Here is a 19,908-nt window from a genome sequence, read left to right on the forward strand (position 1 = left end):
ACTGATGGTAGCTAGGAAATTATTGTTTTTTATGCAGAAGATAGAGTGGGGTGGGGCTAAGGTGTAAATGGTAGGTGGGGATCGAGCCCAAAGAGAGAGAAGAACAGTTGGACAGACAAGGAATGGATAATGATGTGGCTCGGAGAGTGAATAACTGTTAATGGAGACTGTTAGTGGCAAGCAATAGGTAGTATGTAATGGCAGACTATGTGATAACTGGGCCTGGTGTGTGAGGTAGGAGGCTAGGGCATGGGAGAGTTCAGGCCCTTATCCCCTCTCCCCACCTTATCTTCTGCATATAAACTGACATTTTCCTGGCTACCATCGGTTCTGAGGAAGGGTTACCAACCCAAAAATGTTAACTCTGATTTCTCTTCACAGATGCTGACAGACCTGCTGAGCTTTTCCTGCAACTTCTGCTTTTGTTTCTGGTTTACAATTACATTCCTGGTAATTTTTGTTTTATCTTTTGTTTCAATTTTTTTAATGTTTGACAGCGTTGGCACTTGTTGCCATTATAAAAACACATATGTTAGCATCCTTCAATATCAATATCATTCCCCGTCATGTCTCCATAACCACCTCAAGAAAATGCTTGACTATGCTTGAGATATTTTTCTTTGTGTTAATGGCATTATGTAAATGGTCATGGATATTGTTATTTATTGCTGAAATTAACTTTAAAGGAATCTTCTATCAGTCAATTGATATTAACAAATTCAAAGGTTGTAAGGGTCAAATTGCTGGGTTAATCATAGAAATATCAGCACAGTAGGTTATTTGATCAGTTGTGCCAATTCACTTCTGAATATGCCTAATAAATTTGACTCTGCTACCCTTTAAGTTAATGCATTGCAGAACACAACAACTCACTGTGTATAAATGTATTTTGCCTTTTGTGCCAGTTGCCCTACATCTATGTCCGTGGGTTTGTAGTTCTCAATTCTCAATTTATTCAATTAATATCATTCATAATTTTCAACAACTTCATCAATTCTCTTCATCCTACACCACACTAAGGAGAACAATTGCCAGTTGTGTAGTCTCTCGACATAACTTGCTTTGGAAAAACAGTTTTAAGCACCATTTGGCTCTGACAATGATGATCTATTCTGATGCATTACTGTGACATTAATAATTATTGCAACATTACAGTGAAGCCCAATGCAAGCCTGAGTAAAGAGGATGCAGTGGTCCAGTGGTAATATCACTGGACTAGTAATCCAGAACACCAGGCTAATAATGTTCTGGGGAACATGGTTCAATTCCCACCAATTTGAATTCTGTAAAAATCTGGAATAATAAATCTACATTAATTGCAGCTTTTTAAATAAAAGGACATGGTTCACTGTGTTATTTATGAAAGAAAATCTGCCTACATGCAATATGATTGACTCTTAAATGCCCTCTGGGCAATCAGGGATGGAAAATACATGCTGGCTATCCAACAATGTCCATATCCCATGAATGGATAAAAAGAGGTATCTCATCTCTCAATGTGGTACTGCACAGCCCCTACCCCAACATTTGACCTCAGCATCTTCAGATCATGCACTCTTATTCTGTCCTCCATTTTAATTTCTAACTCCACGAAATGCCAGTCTGTGTCTTTTCTACATGATTTACTTTCAGAGAGAGCTGTCCTTTAATCTGCCATTAACACTTATTCTAGACCACTGTTTTGTTTTCTTACAACAATAATTACCACTCTTTTCTTCCATAGCGTTTTTGGTTCATTAGTATTTCCCACCTCGAACGTATCCCTTTTGTTTTCAACACATCTCACTCTCCTTCCTCACCATTTCTACCTCTCTTCAGTTAGTGAAGTTCCCTAATGTCCTTTAGGGAAATAAACTGTTGTTTTTACCTGGTCTGGTCTACATGTGACTCCACACCCACAACAATATTGTTGACATTTATTTGCCCCCTGGGTAATTAGGGATGGGCAATAAATGCTGACCTAGACAGTAAATCCCTCGTCCAATGAATTAAAAAATTCTGTAAGAGAATCACATTGGACCCAAATCGAAGAGTAGAACATTGAGGCTAATGTCTGGATTATTACTTGAGCTACATGCCAGCTTGTACAGGGTGCGTAAGATTAATAAAATTAATGTGTGGCTCAAAGACTTGGGGGGAAGGTTCTGGTTCATGGGAACTTCCATCCATACTGGGGAAAGTGGGGACTGCAGCACCTTTGATATGGTCGACACCTGAATCAGGCCGGACCCAATGTTCTAGCAACTGTACAGCTGGCAGAAATAGCGAGGGCCTTAAGTTAAATAGAGGGGATAAGGGATCAATATCGTATTGGGATAGATATTGTGAATCAAGGATAGAATCAAGATAAGAGCGAAAAATAGAAACATGCAAAATGAAGGTCAGAGAACTGCAGGAAGGGACAGATAAATCTGAGAATACAGCAACAGTCAGGACTAGGTGTTACAAAGATTAAAAAGACTGTATCCAAATGCATGTAGAATTCATAACAAAGTAAACGAATTGGTAGTACATATTGAAGTAAATAAATACGATCTGATAGCCATTGAGAGATGTGACAAGGATTGGATCCTGAATATTAACTGGGTATATGACATTCAAGAAGAATACGAAACTGCATAAAGGTGAAGAGGTAATCAAGAGGTAATTACTGTTAATCAAGGCTAGTATTGGTGCAATTGTTAAAGATGACTGGGAGATCCAGACGTAGAATTGGTTTGGGTGAAAATGAGGAATAGTAGGGGAAAGAAGTCATGAGTAGGGGTGATCTATAAGCCACCTAGTAGTAACCACAACGCAGGACAAAGTATACAGTAAAAAATAGTGTGTGCTTGTAATGAAGGGCTAGTAATAATCATTGGTGATGTTAATATACATAAGAACAGGATAAAACAGATTGGCAAGGAAAGCCTGGATGAGGACTTCATAGAATGCTTTCAAGAGTTCTTAGAGCAGCATGTGCTGGAAGCAACTAGAGAAGGTTATACTAGACTTGACAAAAAAACAAAAGAACTGTGGATGCCGGAAATCAGAGACAAAAACAGAAATTGCCAGAAGAACTCAGAAGGTCTGGCACCATCTGTGGAGAGAAAGCAGAGTTAATGTTTCGGATCAAGTGACACTGGGTTCTAGTTTTGAAGAAGGGTCAGTGGACCTGAAACATTCACTCTGCTTTCTCCCTACAGATGCTGACAGCCCTGCTGAGTTTTTGCAGCATTCTCTGATTTTGTTTGTACTAGTCTTGGTCTTGTGTAATGTGACAGGATTAATTATTAGCCCAGAATGAAGACACCTCAATGTAGCAGAATTTTGCATTTAATTCAAGAGGGAGAAGAACAAGTGTAAAACTAATGTTTTGATATTAAATAAATTAAACAAGGATTATGTACAAAAGCCAAACTATCTGAAGTGGGATACTAGACTAGGGGATAAATTACTCTGGATAGGACCTACAGCTCATGGACTGCAGCAGTTCAAGAATGTAGCTCCCTCCCACCTTCTCCAGGGCAATCCAATGGGACAAATCCAACTCAGCCAATTATTGCCCGATCAGACTACTCTCGGTCATCAGTAAAGTGAAAGAGGGTGTCATCAACAGTGCTGTCGAGCATCATCTGTTCAGCAGTAATTTGCTCACTGTTGCCCAGATTGGGTTCTGCCAGGGCCACTCAGTTCCCGACTTCATTACAGCCTTGGTTTAAACATGGACAAAAGTGCTGAATTCTAGCGTGTGGTGAGAGTGACAGCCTTTGACATCAAGGCTGCATTCAGCCAGTGTGGCATTAAGGTGCCTGAACAAAATTGGAATCAATGGAAATTGAGGTGGGAGGTGGAAATTCTCTACTGGTTGGAATTATACCAGGCACATAGAAAGATGGTTGTGATTGTCATCATCTCAGTTCCAGGGCATCTTTGCAGGAGTTCTTCAGAGGGTGGCACTGTGACAGAATGGTTAGCACTGCAGTCTCTCGGTGTCAGGGACCTGGGTTTGATTCCAGCCTTAGGTGACAGGCTGCGTGGAATTTGCACATTGTCCCCGTGTCTGCGTGGGTTTCTTCCCACTCTCTGAAGATAGCAGGTTAGGTGGATTGGCCATGCTAAATTGTCCCGTAGTGTCCAGGTATGTGCAGGCGAGGTGAATCAGCCGTGGGAAGTGCTCAGTTATAGCGAAAGAGTAGGGGGTGGGTCTGAGTGGGATGCTCTTCAGAGGATCAATTCCGACTCAATAGGCCGGATGGCCTGTATCTGCACATTAGGGTTTCTATGATTCTAAAGTAGTGTCCTAGGCCCAACCATCTTCAGCTGCTTCATCAATGACTTTCCCTCCATCATAAGGTAAGAAGCGGAGATGTTCGCTGATGTTTGCAAAACATTCAGCACCATTCACGACTCCTCAGATACTGAAGCAGTACATACTCGAATGCAACAAGATCTGGACAATATCCAGACTTGGGCTGACAAGCGGCAATTAACATTTGCACTACACATATGCCAGGCTATGACCATCTCCACTAAGAGACAATCTGACCACTGCCACTTGACATTCAATGGTGTTACCATCACTGAATACCCCTCTATCAACATCCTGGGGTTATCATTGAGCAGAAACTCGACTGGACTCACCACATAAACACAGTAGCTATAAGAGCAAGTCAGAGGCTAGGAATACTGCAACGAGTATCTCACCTCATGACTTCCCATAGCCTGTCCACCATCTACAAGGCACAAGTCAAGAGTGTGATGGAATAATTCCCACTCCCCTAGATGGGTGTGCCTTCGTAGATGCTGGGTCAAAATCTTGGAATTCCCTTCCTAAGGGCATTGTGGGTCAGTGTACAGTACTTGGACTGCATCAGACTGGAAAGTGGTAATTAGAACTATTCTATCCAAGACGTGAGGGAGACAGAAAACAGAAAACCAGGGCCAGTTAACTTGATGTTTGTCATGGGGAAAGTTTTTCTGTGCAACACAGCAACAAATACATACCTAAGTTCTATTTGAAAGACTGGTAGCAGCTGAGGAGCAACAAACATGACCTGATTGCCAAATGTGCAGACCAAGCTATTTCGTAGCTGTTAGGGAGTGTGTAAGTGGGATGTCAGCCATGGATTGAAAGGACAATTCTGAGAAAGAAGATCCACAGTTCTTCCTTCAAATAACTTATGTTTGTTCTATGAGAAGGCTACCCAAAGTAAAGATCAGGACCACAAATGAGGTTTGTGAAATTTTGGGTTTTTGAGCTGCAAAGCAGCGATAGCTGATCCCCTGGTACCTCCTGCTTGAATCAATCTTCTCCTCCTACCCTACTGCTCACCAAGGAAGTAACAGTTTGCAAGCCTCTCAATGGAATACATAGAAACAGAAACATAGAAGATAGGAACAGGAGGAGGCCATTCAGCCCTTCGAGCCTACTCCGCCATTCTTCCACGATCATGGTTGATCATTCAACTCAATAGCCTAATTCTGCTTTCTCCCCCAGAACCTTTGATCCCATTCACCCCAAGTGCCATATCTAGCCACTTCTTGAATACATTCAATGTTTTGGCATCAACTACTTCCTTCAGTAATGAGTTCCACAGGCTCACCATTCTTTAGATGAAGAAATATCTCCTCACCTCCATCCTAAATTGTCTGCCCCGAATCTTCATACTGTGACCCCTGGTTCATCCTCCATTGATTTGCCCACTAACCTAACCATGCTGAAGGATCTCTGCATGCTCGTCACAGTTCACCCTCCCATCCAACTTGGTATCATCTGCAAACTTGGAGATGTTACATTTTGTTCCCTTCTCCAAATTATTAATATTTATTGTGAATAGCTGGGGTCCCAGCACCGATCCCTGTGGCACCCCACTAGTTACTGCCTGCCAATTTGAAAAGGACCCATTAATTCCTACTCTTTGTTTCCTCTCAGCCAACCAGTTTCCTATCCCTCTCAATACATTTCCCCCAATCCCATGCGTTTTAATCTTGCACACTAATCTCTTAGTGGGACTTTGTCAAACACTTTCTGAAAGTCCAAATAATCTTCATCGCCTGGCTCCCCCTTGTCAACTCTATTAGTTACATCTTCATAGAATTCCAACAGATTTGTCAAGCATGATTCCCCCTTCATAAATCCATGCTGACTCTGTCTGATCCTGGCACTGCTTTCTAAATGCTCTGCTATAAAATCCTTGACAATGGATTCGAGAATTTTCCCCACTATCAATGTTGGGCTCATCGGTCTATAATTCCCTGTTTTCTCTCTACCTCCCTTTTTGAATATTGAAGTGATATTAGCCACCCTCCAATCTGCAGGGACTATTCCAGAGTCTATAGAATACTGGAAGATGACTACCAATACGTCCTCTATTTCTAAAGCTACTTCCCTAAGTTCTCTGGGATGTAGATTATCAGGCCCTGGCGATTTATCGGCCTTCAATCCCAACAATTTTCCCAGCACCATTTCTCTACTAATATTGATCTCCCTCAGTTCTTCCATCTCACTAAATCTTGCATCCTCCAACAATTCTGGTATCTGATTTGTGTCTTCTTTTGTGAAGACAGAGCCAAAGTATATATTCAGTTCCTTAGCCATTTCTTTGTCCCCTATTATACATTCACCCATTTCTGTCTGTAGGGGACCTACATTTGTCTTTACCAATCTCTTTCTCTTCGCGTACATATAGAAACTCTTAGCGTCAATCTTTATGTTCCCTGCAAGCTTACTTTCAGACTCTATTTTCACCTTCTTAATCAACCCCTTGGTCCTTCTTTGCTGAATTCTGAACTGCTCCCAATCCTCAGACATATTATTTTTCTTGGCCCATCAGTATGCTTCTTCCTTGGATCAGATACTATCTCTTATTTCCTTTGTAAGTCATGGATTGGCCTTCTTACCCATTTTGCTTTTGCAATAGACAGGAATAAACGGTTATTGCAGTTCCCCCATGCATTCCTTAAATGTTTTCCATTGCCTATCCAGTGTCATCCCTTTAAGTAACTCTCCCCAATCCATCAAGGCCAACTTACACCTCACATCCTCGTAGTTTCCTTTATTAAGGTTCAACACCCGAGTCTCCAAATCATCAACCTCACTCTCCAACTTGATAAAAAATTCTATCATGTTATGGTCGCTCTTCCCCAAGGGGTCTCGCACAGCTAGATTGGCAATGATTCCCTTCTCATTACACAGCACCCAATCTAAGATGGCCTCCTCTCTAGTTGGGTCCTCCACATAGTGGTCAAGAAAACCATCCCGTAAGCACTCCAGGAATTCCTCTTCTATGGCACTGTGGCTAATATGACTTGCCCAATCTATGTGCAGATTAAAATCACCCACGATCAATGATATTCCCCTATCACATGCATCTCCAATTTCCTGTTTAAAGTCATTCTCGACATCACCATTGCAGTTTGGGGGTTTATATATGACACCTACTAATGTTTTTTGCCCTTTGGTATTTCTCAACTCTACCCATACAGACTCCACATTGCAAGAGCTAATATCTTTTCTCACTATTGTGTTAATTTCCTCTGCCACCATTTCCTTTTTGCCTGTCCTTCCTAAATACTGAATATCCTGGGACATTCACTTCCCATCCTGATCACCCTGCAGCCATGTCTCCGTAATCCCAATTATATCGTACCTGTTTACATCTATCTGCATGATTAGTTCATCCACTTCATTGCAGATGCTCTGCGCATTAAGGCACAAAGCCTTTAAGCTTGTCCTTGTTTTTCTCCTCCTTATTTTTCTCATTGGCTCTGTTTGAATCTTGTCCTTGGTTTCTCAGCCTATCACTTTTCTTATTCCCTTTTCTAGCTTTTGTTTTTGTCCTTGCTGCCTTATTCTCTGATTCTTAACGTAGGTTCCCATTCCCCTGGCATATTAGTTTAAACCCTCCGCAACCGCTCTAGCAAAAACTCCCCCTAGGACATCAGTCCCATTTCTGCCAAGTGTAACCTGTCCAATTTGTACAGGTCCCACCTCCCCTAGAACCGGTCCCAATGCCCCAGGAATCTGAAACCCTCTCCCAACACCATCTCTGCAGCCACATATTTATCCAGTATATTCTGTCATTTCTCCTCTGATGTGGCACTGGTAATAACCCTGAGATCACTACCTTTCAGTTCCAATTTCTTAACTTTCTTCCTAGCTCCCTTTGGGCCCCCATCCTTTTTTTCACCTATGTTGTCTTGGAACAAATTTTGGAAGCAAATCTGTGCAGCGACAATAGTAACTGAACTGTTCTTTGCAAGCAAAACAGAAAGGAATCTCAGCAGGTTTGGCAGCATCTGTGGCGAGAAATCAGAGTTAACATTTCGGATCCATAAACCCTTCTTAACTCAATGCCACATCTCTTCCAGGTAAGCCCACTTTGAAGAAGTTCTGCTCCTCTCCCTGACAGGATTTCTTTTAATAAGGGCACTGAGCTCAAAATGTTGTCTCTGTTTTCTCTCCACAGATGCTGCCAGACCGGCTGAGCTTTTCCACCAATTTCTGTTTTTGTTCTTGATTTACAGCATCCGCAGTTCTTTCGGTTTGAATTTAACAAGTGATTGGTTAGGAACGTTGGAAAAGCCAGATGGGAAAACAGTAAGATCCATCAATTCTATCTTTCCACAACTGGATAGTCACATGATATAATAATATAATGGAATCTTTAACAAACTGCAGCAATCCAGCCTCCTCAGTGCATAACAGAGCTTCCAGCTGTGTTTGGACATATTCCTAACCTCCCACCTCCAGCTACCCTGTCAGGACTGTATCCAAATGCAGCAGCTTGAGAGTCAGCTTAAACAGGTAGAAGGTGAGCTGGAGCCGCTTCTACCCTGTTTCTACCACAGGTTGGAAATTAAAGTTATCCCTGTGTTCTATTTATGACTCAGTGTCATAATTTCAAACTGACTGAGATTTAGTTGGACAGTGTCATCATTTTTGATAGCAACTTTTAAACCTCTCTAGTTGGAACTGTGCCATACAAACTGGGAAGGTCCCAGGTTCGGTGCTGAGTTTGCTGATTTTCCAGCCAAGTAACTTGTCCTTGGCTGTCTTAGTTTCAGAGGCAGAAAAAAAAACCCTGCATTTCCACTCCGAACTGCAATCCAATGATGAGGGTTGAAAATTTTGATTGAGCATATTTCTGAGAGGTTTAATCACACGGCCTCTTGTCTCCAACAACTCTATCCCGGTCTTTGATAGCTAAACAGTCTGTTCTCCATATAAGATCTTGCAAATTACGTAAATTGTTCCAAAGTTTTTTTTAATGACGTAGGCTGGGATATTCCATTTTTTTCATCAATGTCTGGGGAGTGGGCATCATCAAGAATGTCAGACCTCCTGCCCCTACCAGCAAGAAATTGCACCAGATCCAATACCATTCTGCCAGTTAAGTGGTGACCCTGCAGGCTGCCTGGCCAATCAGATCCCGGGACTGCAATGTCACACCACACCTGAAGCTATGACTATTTTGAATGGCAGAGCTGGATCCAAAGCCTAGTCCTGCTCCTAGTTTCGATGTTTCTATGTCATAAGAGCTTACCTGGTTCACCAATGAACTTTTGGAATGGAAACTGCATTCGGCCAAGCTATTTGGTTCAGGGCCAATTAAGGACAGGTAGTAAATACTGACCTTGCCAGTGATGCCCACCCCCTGTGAACAAATGACAAAAACAAACTAAAGACACAGTGGAGGTGCAGTACCTTTCCATTTCTTTCTTCACTCTCCGTTCATAGAGAACATTCTCTCTCAGGATGGCTGCTGTGTTCAATTTTATTGGAAGAGTTTCCATCTATTTGATGAGACAAAAAGGATGTGTCGTTCAATTCACAATTTGCTCCATCACTGTGACTAAAACTTACTAGGTGCGTATCATGGCTACAATAACATTCCTGACTGACAAAAATCGCCTTCAATGAAAGAAATAAAGCAGTCTGGGTTAGCTACAAATCTGGGCATGAAAACAAAGTAAAAAATACAAGTTGCAAGTTAGTAAATTGATCAAAAATATCCTGTGTTGGTCAAATTTTGCTTACGCAGGCATCGTATAAACTTCTTCCTGCATCCTTCAGCTTGAATTTTTTTTACAACCTAACTTTGCTGCAAATGCTGACTGATAATAGCACAGCAAAGGCAACTGGGCATCTTAGACCTCAGTGAATGATGTGACCAGTACAGTACCTCCTGAATCAATATAAGGATTCAGAAAGATACAGAAATAACAGAGGGGTTGACTGAATATAGCAGGATGATGATAGGTAATCAAGCAACAGAGGAGAAATAAAGAGAGGGAAAGAAAGATTGGATTAAGAGAAAGAGAAAAGAGACAGGAAGAAAATAGTTAGAAATATCAATATTAAACTTTATAAAAATCTGTAACAATTATATGTTGGAACAAGACTTGGCAGTTTATATCCACCCCCAGCCTCACCCCATGACCAACCCTCCCTCTCATCCCCACCTCCTTGACCTGACACAACCTGTCCATCTTCTCTCCCACCTATCGGCTTCTCCCACCTCACTGACCAATCCCCACCACTGCCACCTGCACTTACCCATCACCATCCCACCTACCTTTCCCAGCCCCACCCCTCCTCTCTCTATTTATTTCAAAGCTCCCTTCCCCCTCCCCCATTTCTGAAGAAGGGTCCCAACCAGAAATGTCAACTTTCCTGCTCCTCTGAAGCTGTCTGGCCTGCTGTGCTCCTCCAGCTCCACACTGTGTTATCTCTGACTCCAGCATCAGCAGTTCTTACTGTCTCTTTGAGATTGCATTCCAACTTCTTTTGGTTCATTTAACTGGAAAGTAATGAGCAACTCCAACAGATTCTTAAATTTCTCAGGGACGGTAAGGACATAATGCCATTGCAACTAACTAGAGGAGTGGTGTAAATCAACCAGCAAGCCTGGAAATTTCCAATTGTGGCACATCTTTTCAGGGTAATTTGCATATCAACAGTATTTCAATTGTCAATACACTATTATATGCCCAGCAAGGTTTGGTTCTGTAATATAAGAACAGTTTGTAACTATCTCCCAAGCTACTGATAACACCATCATCTCAAAAACCATTTTTGATACCTGCCATTATTATTTCTAATGTATATTTCTCTATTTAACATAAAGATTCTTATCAAGCTTTCGATTTAATTTACACAGTGGCAATGTGGGGTATCGAGTATCAGCCCAGATGCCAAGTTCCAGTGTGACCAATAACAGGCCTCATGTATCATCTTCTATTAAGTTCATTCACACATGCAAATTCAAGGCTGTCACAAGGTTTCATGGTTTATTGAGAGATAATCTGCAGTTAGTCTACAGGAAATGTTACACTCATTTCTTAACTGTAGACAAATGTGAATTTCCTGTAGCATTGAGCATAGTTAATCAAATGGTATCTTTCTGTCTCCTTCACCTATGTGTGTGGGAAGGCTGAGGCAAGCTGGAGGGGGCTAATTGTGGGCAGGTTGTTGGTCTTTAGAATGCAGTGCAGCTGGCTGGAGCCTTCCTGCCTCTACAAGAAGGTTGGAAATGAGAAATCTTAATGGTAGAGATTGGTTGTGAAACAGCTCCCGACGCAGCAGCACCCTGAGCTGAACAGGTTTGATGCTGACTCCAGTTACAATCTCAACACAGACCAGCAACCCTTTCAAAAAAAACTTAAATCCCAGTTATTTACCAGAAGAATGAAGCCATCATGGTTGGCCACCTTGTGAAGAGGAGGGTGGGAAAAGGGGAGGACACAGTCGGTCTGGCTAAGGTGGCCATTAATAGTTGTAGGGAGTGCGCTATGGAGGAGGTCATTAGACTCGAATGTCTGCCCCTCCTTTGTGGTTACGTTTGTGTCTGGGTGTCTCTGTAGAAAGACCAGGTGGCTCCCAGTGATAAGTTTGAGGCTTCTGGGACCAGAGGAAGCTGTAGGGATGGAATGCATCATTTCCTTCAAAATTGTACTTTGATTTAAACTCTTTAGTTTCTGAAACAACTGCACAGAGGCCGGTATCCTGTCACTAAGTCACCCTTTATTTACTTGTGCACGGTACATTGGCTGTGGCCAGCCAGCTTGGAGTCAGTCCCTGAACTGAGGAGATTCTAAACTCCCTGTTTATATCTGTCTCCCTGACTGGCCCAGGTTAACAACCCCAATCAAGGATCTCAGTCAATAAGATCTATCTGGTTCCAATCACTACAGTTTCCTTGTGAATTTGTTTTATGGTACAGTCTCCCCTTTGGGCTTTTTAAAAAGTTAATTAGTTAATTAGGCTTTCAGTAACTTGAAAAATCATTTGTTGTGCTTTTGGTTGTACTTCAGCTCCTGATCTTGGTGCATCTAGTGCGAATGGGTATGGGCAAGTTGGAGGACATAATCGTGGGTCTGTTGTGGGCCTGGCCTATTTGACTATTAACAAGTACAGGCAGTGGGCACTAGAAGGGGTAATAGTTGCCAACTGTCTGACACTATTCAGCAGCTACTTGTGTGACCTTGGGGAAGGAGCACATGGTGACCCCAAAACACTCAATGCTTTTAGAGAGAGGTTGGTACCACAGGGAGTGGAGTGCCGTATTTCCCCTTCCAAATCAATTTTGATTTAGCCTCCTCCCTTTTTCTCCCTCACCTCTAATATTGCATCGCCCTAACCAAGCTTTGCACGTCAATCAATTAATTGAAAATACGGGTGATTTACTGGTGGTCCATAATAGATGAAAAGTTGTAATATCATCTCTGAATAAGTTGATTAGAAAATATCTTCAGGTTGATTCTTCTCAGTCCTGGGCTGTTATTGCTCCATTTGATGATTGAACATCAAAAGGATCAGGAGTAGGCCATTCAACCCCTCGAGCCTGCTCCACCATTGAATATGATCATAGCTGATCTCAGCACAGTCTTAATTCCATTTTCCTGCCTGTTCTACCATTACTAATGAAAAATCTCTATCTCCTCCTTAAATTCACTCAGTGTCCCAGCATCCACCACATTCTGCAGTAGTGAATTCCACTGATTCACGACTCTTTGAGAGAAGATTTAAATCTGCTACCCCTTGTCCTAAAATTATGACCTCTCTTCTAGGTTCCAACAGAAGGAAACATCCTTTTCATGTCTACCTTTTCAATCCCCTTTGCTTCTCATATTCCTCAATTAGATCTCCTCTCATTCTTCTAAACTGTAGAGAGCATAGGCTTAAACTGCTCAATCTCTCTTCCTAAGACAAACCTGTTATCTCTGGAATCATCTAATGAACCTCTTCTGAATGTCCTCCAATGCAACTATTATCCCTCCTTAAGTAAGCGGGCTAAAACTCTATACACTACTCTGGCTGCAGTCTCATTAATGCATTGTACAGTTGCAGAAACATTTCTCTACTTTCATGTAATAAATGCCAAAGTTCCATTTGCCTGCCTTGTTACCTGCTGTATTTGCATACCAGTTTTCTGCAATTCATGCACAAGAACACGCAGAACCCCACTGCACTGAAGCACTCTGAAGTTTTCCTCCATTTAGATAATAAGTTGTTTTTCTATTCTTTTGATCAAAATGGATAACCTCACACTTACACACATTAAACTACATCTGCCTAATTTTGATCCATTCACCTCATCCATTCATATCTATTTGTAAATCTTTTATTTATCTATTGTTACTTACTTTCCCACCTATCTTAGTGTCACCTGCAAATTTGGCAATAGTACATTTTATCCATGCATCAATACAGATCTCGATCTCCTAACTACTGACCCAATGTCTCAACCGATTCTCATCATTGTAATTTTAATCAAGCTGTTTAGATACATTAAGACACACACTGAGGACAGGTGGAACTTGAACCCTAGCCTCCTGGTTCAGAGATAGAGATATTACCACAAGAGCCCCTTATTAATCCACTATCGATATTTTCATAATCAACCTGTTCAGAGATGTTATTATACCCTGTGGAGCAGGTGGGACCTGAACCCATGCCTCCCAGCCTAGAGGTACTGCCTCTTTATACATATTTCATACCCATATGCAGATTGATTAAACCACACCCCCATCCCTGCGAAACCTGGATGTTGACAGGTTAGAGTTGGCTGAGACCTATTGCCAACTTAACCCTCAACCTGCTCCGAATCCTATGAGCTCAGCTATGTTAAACACTCCTCCCCCATTAACCCTCCTTTCCTGTTTGTATCTATTTCTTGCTGATAGCTGTTGGCAGATAGGACTTCATTGAGTGTGCACTTTGATTCAGTGCTCTCACTGTCCCAGTCAGCCCAATTCTGAATAAGAATAAATATTTCCAAGAGGCATTTCTGTTTGTGTGCAACACGCCACAGGTAGAAGAGTCCCTGAAGGCTACAATGAAGCTGGGGTTAACTTCTTAAAATCAGTCGCAATAGTTCACTGGAAAGAAATAAGATATCTTTTAAACACACTTGTTTCTTTAGGATGAGGAAGAAGAGGGGCAGGACCATTTTTTATTCCATATCTGGAAGTGCTTTTCCACACAACTGAATGGCTTTTCCACCATCAAACACTGTGATGTTTTTTCCAACTACTAACCATCACCACCAGTAAATCACCCATAAAGCCAATGAGAGGGTGGACCATCTTAGCACTGCCAGACAACCAGGTGCCTATGTGACATTTGCCTCCCATTGCTTTGAGCTAAAAGGGTTGTGGAAACCTGCAACTCTCTTCTCCAACAGCCACTGGATATTGATCAAATTGGCATTTTCAACAGTGCGATTCATAGATTTTTGTTCTGTAATTGTACCAAGGCCTAAGGAGCAATGAAAGAAATGAAGTTTGTGCCTATCAAGGTGGGATCAGGTCTTACTCCAATTCCGAAGTTCCAATCTTCCCATGGCTCCCTGTTCACGAACCCAAAATGGGTGACTTCATTTTAATGCTTGAGAAAGCTGTGCCTCTCTCACGAATCAATAAATGACTTGAGCAGTTGACAGATAACTGAGCAAACAGCTTATAAAGTGTCTTGTCAGCTAAATAGGATCCAAGTCCATTGTGAAATGAATCCATCCATCACAAGCCTCTTCAGCAATCAATTCAGTTTGTTACCTTACTCACTGGCATCTTTGAGCAGGGGATTCTGGAGCAGCAACACAGGACACGGCTGGGACAACAGTCCACCTGAGGACTTGGCACATCTCCCAGAATAGCCAGCTCACTCAGAGTGCCAGCAACTCAGTAGCCTTGACAGTGCCACCACTTGAGGTGGCCAATGTTGAGACAGTAACCTCGATAGTGTCACTGTTAGAGACTGTCCCTGGAAGAGAGGTGTTATTCTTTTATTGCTCTGGGGCCAATCAGACTGCCTTTGGAGACCAAGGGAAGTGTGTACTCTCCATTGGTAGCCCATTTTGGCCAATGGAGTGACTGTAAAGGAGAGACACCATCACCAGGGACCACCACAATAAGGGGTAACTTCTTTTTTGAAAATTGTTTTTAGTGAGAAGGTGAAATTGTGAAGAAGAACAGGTAGAGACGCAAAGCAAAAACACACACACGCATACTGGAAAACTGAAATAATGGGAGGAAGTAATGCTTTAGTGTGCAGAACCTTAGCCAGATTCAGTTCAGAGCAGTGCACCTCAGGAAAGATATACTGGTTTGGAAGGAAAACAGTAGAGATTCATCTGAAGAATACCATGATTTAAAGAATTAAATTATGATGACAGCTTACATCAATTTGGCTTGTATTCGCTTACATTTGTAAAGATTGAAGTGAGAGTCTTTAGGTGCAGCTGTGGTGTTCCTACCTCTGAGCCAGAAAATCTGGGTTCAAGTATCATCCAGAGGTATGTCATAACATTTCCAAGGAGGTTGATTAAAGAATTGAGGTAATTCAATTGTGATTATTAAAATAACAAAAGCATTTAATAGAGTAAGTTCCAAGAAGCTGTTTTCGATATTGCAGAATATGAAGGTAAATCTTCAAATTAGTGTTTAGCTTTTCAGAAATGACACTTAGAAGGACTTTTCACAACTGGGCCAATCCAAAAGTGACATTAATTCTCCAGGCGACATCAAACATTCAAAAAATTAATCTCCTACAGTCCCCTCCATTTTTTAAAAACTTCAACTCCAACTTACAGTGATATACCCTAGGGTTCAGCTCCAACAATGGCCACTCTCTTCAAGTCTGACATAGATTATTCGAGAGCTATTTGACTGTGTTGACCAACACAACGAAGCTGTTACCACTTCCTTTCCTTCTCACAGGAATTAATGGATATCTGTTAGTCAGAGAAACTCTGGCAGGCTTCTCCTTTCTTCCATTGAGAAAACTGAAGACAATGTTGTCTTAAAGACCTGTTTTTCAAATGTAATAACTAACACAAAATATTTCTTATTGTCATTTGTCTGAAAATTCCTCTAAAGAGTCCAGTTCAGAGTCTACTGAAACATTGTAGCCTAGAGGTTACTGTTTGTGATATCAACACTGAGCTAAATGGTTTGATAGCTCTTAGTTGGTTTAGCAGAGATACTGCCATTTTTTAAAAATAACTCACCAAGACTTACCATCTGTGCAGGGGTGGGTCGTGGTTTTGGAATTGTATATTTCATCTTGGCCTCTTCCTCTTTCTCAATTTCAGACAAAACTCGCTGTCAGGGTTGCAAAGAAAGATAGTTGGGTAACTATAGCAACAGAACATAACTAAGAAAAATAATTTTGCAAATCTTTGTACATCAGCACAGCGCTCGACTCTAATTCACTTGTGTAGGTGGTTGGAGCAGCTTTCAGAAGGACCACTTTTGCAGTTTGTTAGATTCTATCTTATACAACGTATAATTAGGAGGTCGAGTGTGCAAAAGACATGGTTTAGAGCAGGTCTATAAATAGGGAATACTTAGCTTGTAAGTTAACAATGAATCACTGCTGAAATTTAAAATGTTTATTTTGGAGGTTACATGGAACTATGTGCACCTCATGCAGCTTTTAATGGCCACTCAGTTGTAAAATATGGAACTCTTTGTACACACATCAGTGGAGTATAAAAAAGGTGTCCACAGCTCCACGATTTGGTTGTGACCTGTGGAATTGTCAACATAAAGCAGATAAAGGTGACAAGACTAAAATGTGAGTGAAATTGAACAGCAGTTTGGGAATTTTGAGCCCTTCATCATTAACAGTCCAACTCAACATGCTATGATGGATTTCCAAGATTTTGACCCAGTGACAGTGAAGGAATGGTGATAAGCTTCCAAACCAGGATGTAGAGTGACTTAGAGAGGAACTTGAAAGTTAAAGTAACAAAAAAAAACTGCAAATGCTGGAGATCTGAAACAAAAACTGAAATTGCTGGAGAAACTCAGCAGGTATGGCATCCTGTATGGAGAGATAGCAGATGCTAGACACTGCTGCTGCTGCACATCGATTTTGAGGGGAGTGAATGTTTCAGCTGGTGGATGGGGTGCCAATCAAGTGGGATACTTGATCCTCTTTAATGTTAAGCTGTGAAAGTGTTGTTGGAGCTGCACTCATCCAGGCAAGTGGAGAGTAATCCATCACACTACTGACCTGTGCTTTGTAGATGATGGACAGGATGTGGGGTGTCAAGAGGTGAGTTACTTGCTGTAGTATTCCTACCTTCTGACTTGCTCTTGTACATACAGTATTTACATGGTGAGTCCACTTCAGTTTCTGGTCAATGGTAAGTCCCAGGCTGCTGATAGTGGCAGAATTCAGTGATGGTAATGCGATTGAATGTCATGGGATGACTGTCAGACTCTCTCTTGTTGGGAGTGATCATTGCCTGGCATTTGTGTAGCATTAATGTTACTTGTCACTCATCAGCTCAAACCCAGATATTGTGCAGGTTTTCCTGCAAATGGACACAGACTACTTCAGTACCTGAGGAATGGTGCTGAACATTGTGAATCATTAGTGAACACCCCCACTTCTGACTTTATGTTGGAAGAAAGGTCATTGATGAACAGCTGAAGATGGTTGGGCCTAGGACACTCTCCTGAGGAATTCCTATAAATATGTCCTGACTGAGCTCTAACAGCACAATCATCTTCCTTTTGTGTTAGCTATGACTCCAGTGAAAATGAACATTGTAGTGTGTCAAAATGTAGTTCATGATTTCCATTTATTTTCCTTCCCCCAAGAAACAGGTGGCTGGGCTAGGTCTGGTCCGAATATATGATTACAGCGTGAGATTTAAGATGACATTGAACATGAATTGAAAAGCTCAGCAACCTTGAAACTAAACATTAAAATCATAAGAGACTAAATTACACAGAAGAGATAAGTGTAAAGTTTCAGTAATTTCTGATAGCCCACTGAAGTGAAAGGACTTCCAATCAATAAGTCAACAGTTGACAACTACAGTGTCCCTAAATCTACTTCTGCACATGTAGATTGTTCTTTCTCACCTAGAGTAGCAGTAGATGTTGTCTACATGCACTTTAGTACAGCCTTTGGCAAGGTTCTGCATAGTGGACTGATTCAGTTAGATCACATGGGATTCAGGGAGAGCTTGCCAATTAGATACAAAGTTTGCTTGATGGTAGGAGACAGAGGGTGGTGATGGAGGGTTGTTTTTCAAACTGGAGGCCTGTGACCAGCGGTGTTCCACAGGGAGCAGCGCTGGATCCACTGTTGTTTGTTATTTATACAAAAAATTTGGGTGAGAATTGAGGAGGCACGGTAACTAAGTTTGTGGATGACACCAAAATTGGTGGTCTCGTTGACAGTGAAGAATGATATCTAACATTACAAAGGTATCTTGATCAATTGAGGCAATGGGCTGAGGAGTGGAAGATGGATTACAATTTGGATAAATGTGAGGTGTTGCATTTTGGTAAAATGAATGAGGATAGGACTTATACAGTTCATGGTAGGGCCTGGGTAGCGTTGTCAAACAGACAGTCCTCGGGGTTCAGGTACATAATTCTGTGAAGTTGCATCACAGGTAGACAGGGTGGTTAAGAAGGTATTTAGTACACTTGCCTTCATTGCTCACACCTTTGAGTATAGGAGTTGGGACATCATGTAGAGGTTGTACAGGACATTGGTGAGGCGACTTTTGCAGTACTGTGTACAGTTCTGGTCACCCTGCTATATGAAGGATATTAATAAATTGGAGAGGGTTCAGAAAATATTTACCAGGATGTTGCCAGGACTGGAAGGTTTGAGTTATAAGGAAGAGGCTGGATAGGCTGGGACTTTTTCAGTGGAGCATAGGAGATTGAGGGCTGACCTTTTGAGGTTTATAAAATCATGACAGGCATAGATAAGGTGAATAGAAAAGGTCTTTTCCTCAGAGTTGGGGAGTTCAAAATTGGAGGGCGTAATTGTAAGGTGAGAGGATAAAGATTTAGAAGAGACCTGAGGGGCAAATTTTTCACACAGAGGGTCATTTGTATGTGGAATGAACTGCCAGCGGAAGTGGTAGATGCAGGTACAGTTACAACATTTAAAAGATATTTGGACAGGTACATGAATAGGAAAGGTTTACAGGGATATGGGCCAAACGCAGGAAAATGGGACAAGTTTAGATTTGGAAAATTGGTCAGCATGGATGAGCTGGACCGAAGGGTTTGTTTCCGTGCTGTATGAGTATGACTATAACTCAAGCTGAAATAGTTGGAAACCTTGCTGTTCCTCTCCAATTGCACCTTATGTATTCTTGGATTTGGCTATGAGTGCATCCTCTCACTTAACCTTCAGTAAACTACAAAGTGTTTCAGTTGGCACACAGACACTGAATTCTTTGTATATAAGATTACAAAATCTGGATTTTGACTTGACACTTTGATTTCACTTGAACTTTTACGCTCCCATTGCCCCTTTCCCTGGTCCAGATTCTGTCAACTGTGAAAACTGAAATAAAACTAGACAGTAACACCCTTTCCATGTGTTTGTCATACCAGCGGCCTGGTGAAATACAACCCCTGGGATTTAAACATATGGCCAGT

At 41.6% G+C, this 19,908-nt stretch overlaps 1 protein-coding gene across 4 annotated transcripts in view; it reads right to left on the reverse strand.

Moving 5' to 3' along the window:
* The window catches only part of cfap99 (cilia and flagella associated protein 99), a 138,424-nt gene that overhangs the window by 12,388 nt on the left and 106,128 nt on the right, over window positions 1-19,908 (reverse strand). For all 4 annotated transcript variants that reach the window (XM_048594488.1, XM_048594480.1, XM_048594475.1 and 1 more), the window contains 2 exons: window positions 16,504-16,587; window positions 9,689-9,777 (listed from right to left, as the gene is read on the reverse strand). In XM_048594488.1, the coding sequence (XP_048450445.1) occupies window positions 9,689-9,777; window positions 16,504-16,587 (173 nt within the window). The remainder of the gene's footprint in view (window positions 1-9,688; window positions 9,778-16,503; window positions 16,588-19,908) is intronic.

Source organism: Rhincodon typus, chromosome 3 (genome assembly GCF_021869965.1).
Source record: "Rhincodon typus isolate 14 chromosome 3, sRhiTyp1.1, whole genome shotgun sequence".
NCBI lineage: Eukaryota > Metazoa > Chordata > Chondrichthyes > Orectolobiformes > Rhincodontidae > Rhincodon > Rhincodon typus.